The sequence below is a fragment of the Apium graveolens genome, chromosome 9, assembly GCF_009905375.1.
Source record: "Apium graveolens cultivar Ventura chromosome 9, ASM990537v1, whole genome shotgun sequence".
NCBI lineage: Eukaryota > Viridiplantae > Streptophyta > Magnoliopsida > Apiales > Apiaceae > Apium > Apium graveolens.
In genome coordinates this window covers 138,432,661-138,437,357 of record NC_133655.1, presented here as the reverse complement: position 1 = coordinate 138,437,357, position 4,697 = coordinate 138,432,661, and the positions used below count along the sequence as shown (strand labels likewise).

Here is a 4,697-nt window from a genome sequence, read left to right as displayed (position 1 = left end):
TTGTTTTGTGTTGTTTTTGATTCCGTACTTTTAACGAAGAACTTGAAATTAATCGGAAAAAATTGTAGGTATCGTATTCAACCCCCCCTTCTATGATACTTTGGGATTAACAATATTTCTAAAACCCAAAAATGGGATAGGTGAACCCTAAGCAATTAACATTTGTAAAATTGGGGAAAGGTTTTAAATTTCATTACTTCAAAAATTTAGGATTTACGTTACCGGTTCCTAGGCTTTAGGGCCTTTGGCCCTAAAGTCTAGAACTGTTTAGGGTTTAAGCTCTGGTGCTTAGGGCCTAAAGGCCCTAAGCCCCAATCCTTAAACCCTAATTAGTTAGATATTTTATTTCACATACAATACTTCTAAAACCCAAAAATGGGATAGGTAAACCCTAAATGATTAACATTTGTAAAATTGGGGAAAGATTTTAAATTTAATAGCTAAAAAACAAAAAAACACCTATTTTGTGATTCTACTACATAAGAATATAAAAGTGGTGTTCAATATATCAAGGGGTAGAGAGAACTTTAAACATGTTTCTTTGACATAACAAAAATATACAAAAAAAAACAAGTAAAAGTAATTATTATCAATTATTCTATTATTCAACAAGATAACCAAAAAAATTCAATAAAATTTTTTGAACATATTACTACATGGTAATAAAAAAATTTATATCCAGAACATCAACATTGTTTCGTATTAATCCACAAAAAGAAATCAAACTCTATAACTACATATTCTTGAATTATATGATCTGTTGTTTGATTGTTTTGAAATATTCCTGCACAAAAAACAATGAAATAAAAAAGATAATTATAATCATAGTAAGGAAATGGATATCACAATTTAAATGTACAAGTATATAAGCACATCGATTTTGAACCAATCAATCATTACAATAACCATAAGTTAAGAAATGAAAAATACCTTGATAATAGGATGAAACATGTGCCAAATTAAATCAATCCATTCCGAATCTTTGTCCAGCTACTGCTATAACATTTCCTGAACAACAAAATAGTAAATACAATTTGAAATGGAAAAACTGAAAATTCATTTGAGAAAATTGCGTACCTTGGTTTAATACAATTTGAGCATTCTGAAGAGAAGAATTATTCTGATGGTGGATACTTTTAGTTGGACATTTTCGCGAATCATGGTATCCTTCAGTATTACAAGTCTTGCAAATCCTTAACTTTCTCTTTTTTCCATCACGACTCAACTCAGCAGCACTAGCAATTCTTTTCCTGCTTCCTTTGTTATTGATTTGGAGTGGAGGAAGAATAATTCCTGAACCAGAAGGTCTAACACCAAAGCATTCTTATAGAATATCATCTTTTGAAACACCACGACTCTGAAATTTATCATCAATGCTGATTTTTAAAGACCTCATTCCCTCCAACATAAAATTCAATCCTCCAATATCATTTGAAACACTCCCAAAATAGCCTTGAAACTCTGTCCATATTTTCTTTGATGTATCTCTAATAATAGCGCCATTGTTATTCTATATCTCATTTCCAAACTTCAATTTGGAAAACCTTTTCTCTGCATTTCTCATCCACCGAGTAGACAAATATTGATGCGGTATTCTTTTCACACCCCAAAACCCTAAAATATAGAAACAATGTCTACCGAGATAAACCGACTCTTGTAAATAGTTTACAAGAACAGTCAACATCATTCTTCTGAAAATTTAATTCAACTTCAAAGTATTTTTCATTAAAACTTTTATTTCGAACAACATATTTACTAACAACATAAAAAATGGTTGGTTGGCTTGCCAAACTAATATGAAAACAACTTGATTTAATCAGTTTCTGAACCTTATAGAATATGGTACGAGTGTATTGATGAGCTGCATGCTTCTCAATTTGCTTTTCTGTCACACATTGTGGAACGCATGTGTCTCCATCATTAAGTTTTTTAATTTCATGAATCTGTTTGTCGATTGCACTCTCATAATACATATAGAATTCAAAAAGCATGTCTCATTTCTGGACAAAGTGATTAAAATAGAAATTTGTACTTTCTGACCTTGATATGGTTCTAAGTAATGCTCCCATTGGCTTGTCCCAGAAAAAAGCAGGAATCCACGATTTTCTAATTGCATATATATCTTTCAACCATATATGCTCACTCAATCCAAATTCATTCAACACAGAATTCCATCCTTGCTCAAATTCGGCTACTGTTAAATGTGATGACCACACAAATTTGTTTAGTTTGTCCATAAATCCGGATTCAGCATAAAATACAGGTCCAACCTATATTTTAAAAAAGGTTGAAAGCGCAAGTCAGAATATAGAGTAAAATTAACAAATCATAAGAAATTAAGATCATCGACAACACTTTCTGAAGTTGATTTTTATGGTTTTGATTCAAATCAAATCATTTTTTATTAAAATTATAATGAAATAAGTTTAAAAAAGTAAGATATTGTAGTAATTTAATCACATGATGTTTATCAAACGTTTAAACATGAGAAATCAATGTAAATGATGAGTAAAACTAGGAGGATGAAACAGAATATGCAACAACAGGACTCCTCACTTGAAACTACCAATCATCCCACACTAAAGAACCAGACAACACTTTGGTGCCAAATATTGTAGCAACTGTTACCGTAAAAACTTTGTTTGTGGCCCATGGATTTGAACGAAATAACAATAGGCTCAACTATAACATTAAGTCCTGAAGGAGCATTCAAAATAGCCTTGTAAGTGGACACTAGCAACACAACATTTTTTACAGTTGTTTGGAAACTAAGGAAAAACTTATAATATCTAAAACAATATAATCTATCATTCTTGGTGTGTTATTGCACTTTAATTAAGTATACTAGTATCCCTAAATACAATATAGCTTCAAAGTTTACTGGAAATAAGATAAACAAAGAGTGTGACAAAACAAATAATTGTTAGAGTACCGGTTCAGTAAGATACAGCACATAAACAAGCATCATTATATATTTATAACATGCCATTTTTATTTGAAGCTAAATAAAAACAGAATATACCTTACCCGGAAACTTCTGCATTATATGCCACATACAGTATCGATGAATAGAACCAGGAAATATTTTAGAAATTTCAACTTTCATGGCAGGGCACTGATCAGTGATTATGCACTTTGGTGGACGAGGAAAAACTTTAAGCAACATTTCACAGGACCACATAAAATTACTCTCATTCTCACTATTAAGCAAAGCAGAGGCAAAAGTACAACTCTTCCAATGATTGTCAATGCCAATGAATGGCACAAAAACCATGCCATACCTGCAGTACAAATAAAAACAAAAATAATTTAACAAGGACTCCTTTATCTCAAATGAACAAGAACTCAATAAACCCTAAAGTACAGTAGGTAAACATTTTAAAAAAAAATTAAAAAAATTAATCAAATTTGTTTGTCCTTTCTTATTGGTATGATAAGTAGCATCAAAAGATACAACATCTCCAAAAACATCATAGTTTTTTCGACCACGAATATCAACCCAAAATAAACGAGTTAAGTGACCATTTGAATCTGTCTGAAACTCGTAAAAAACCCTCCATCTGAAGTCTCCTGCTTATTCTTGAACTTCTGAAGAAGCATATCTGCATCATGTTTCCAATATACAACTTGATATCTCTCATCCAGTTTTGAAAATCAACAGCAGTAGGATCAACATCAGAATATAATCCAAATAAGGACTTGTACATGGTATGAGCCCTAAAAGCCCCATATTTGATTTTACAGCATCTAAAAGGAAGTGGCGTTGAAAAGCAGTCATAGTTCGATTAGCACGAAGAAACTCTTTTTCTGATTCGGAAACTAACGGATGATTATGACCATCTATAAAGCAAGAAATCACATATTTATCAGGGCTATCAGGACCAATGTACTTAGAATAATTTTGGCACTACAACCATATTTTTTGGTGACTGTATTCCTCCGCCTAACTTCCTTACTAACAGTACTAGATGAATGGGATGATTTTGTCTTAGAAGCAGGATCTTTTGACATCACAGTTTCATGAGTACCTTCTTTCTGACAAACAAGATACTTTGGCACAATAATACCATTGCTCACTTTATGTGATGATTTGCGAACATTAAAACCACCCTGCCTTCCATATTCAGTGTAGAAATTAAAACATGAATCAATATCTTTAAAACACTGAGCAGCATAAGGTTTGACTTTAATGTCAGCGACTTTAGGATTCCAAACTTGAGTGGTCCTATTAAAAGATTCATCAAACCCTTCTACCAACTCTTCAAGCATTTCATAACAAGCAGGTTCAAAAAAGTCTTCGACCATATCAACATTTTCGACATTTGTAATATTTCCTACATGACAAAAGCAGAAAATAACAATAAAATATCAAACAAATAAGGACAAACTACAAAAATGTATCACTTTTGTCCGAAGATGAATAAACATAAACATTTATACATAATCAGGACAACATAAGACAAACACACGGAAAACTTTTACATATTAACCTTCAAAATTATATAATCAACTAACAAGATTAGTAAAATATATCAAGTTTTCTTTTTTAATCTCAAGCGTAGAATATAATTAAAATTAAAACTATAAATTTATGGACATACAACACAAACAAAAATTGATTGAATAATGATTTGATTCTATTATAGACTACAGAATTTTATTTAATGCTAATGTAGAAACTTAAATCATCTTAAATA

The 4,697-nt window shown here is 31.1% G+C and overlaps 1 protein-coding gene across 1 annotated transcript; it reads right to left on the bottom strand.

The window, feature by feature from the left end:
- Positions 1 to 964: 964 nt before the first annotated feature.
- Positions 965 to 4,305, bottom strand: LOC141685622 (protein FAR1-RELATED SEQUENCE 5-like). Its single transcript, XM_074490717.1, has 7 exons — positions 3,891 to 4,305; positions 3,706 to 3,840; positions 3,554 to 3,602; positions 3,023 to 3,281; positions 2,041 to 2,270; positions 1,078 to 1,307; positions 965 to 1,008 (listed from the first exon to the last, which is right to left on the bottom strand). Exons 1-7 carry the CDS (start codon positions 4,303 to 4,305, stop codon positions 965 to 967), a joined length of 1,362 nt encoding a protein of 453 aa, XP_074346818.1.
- Positions 4,306 to 4,697: the final 392 nt, after the last annotated feature.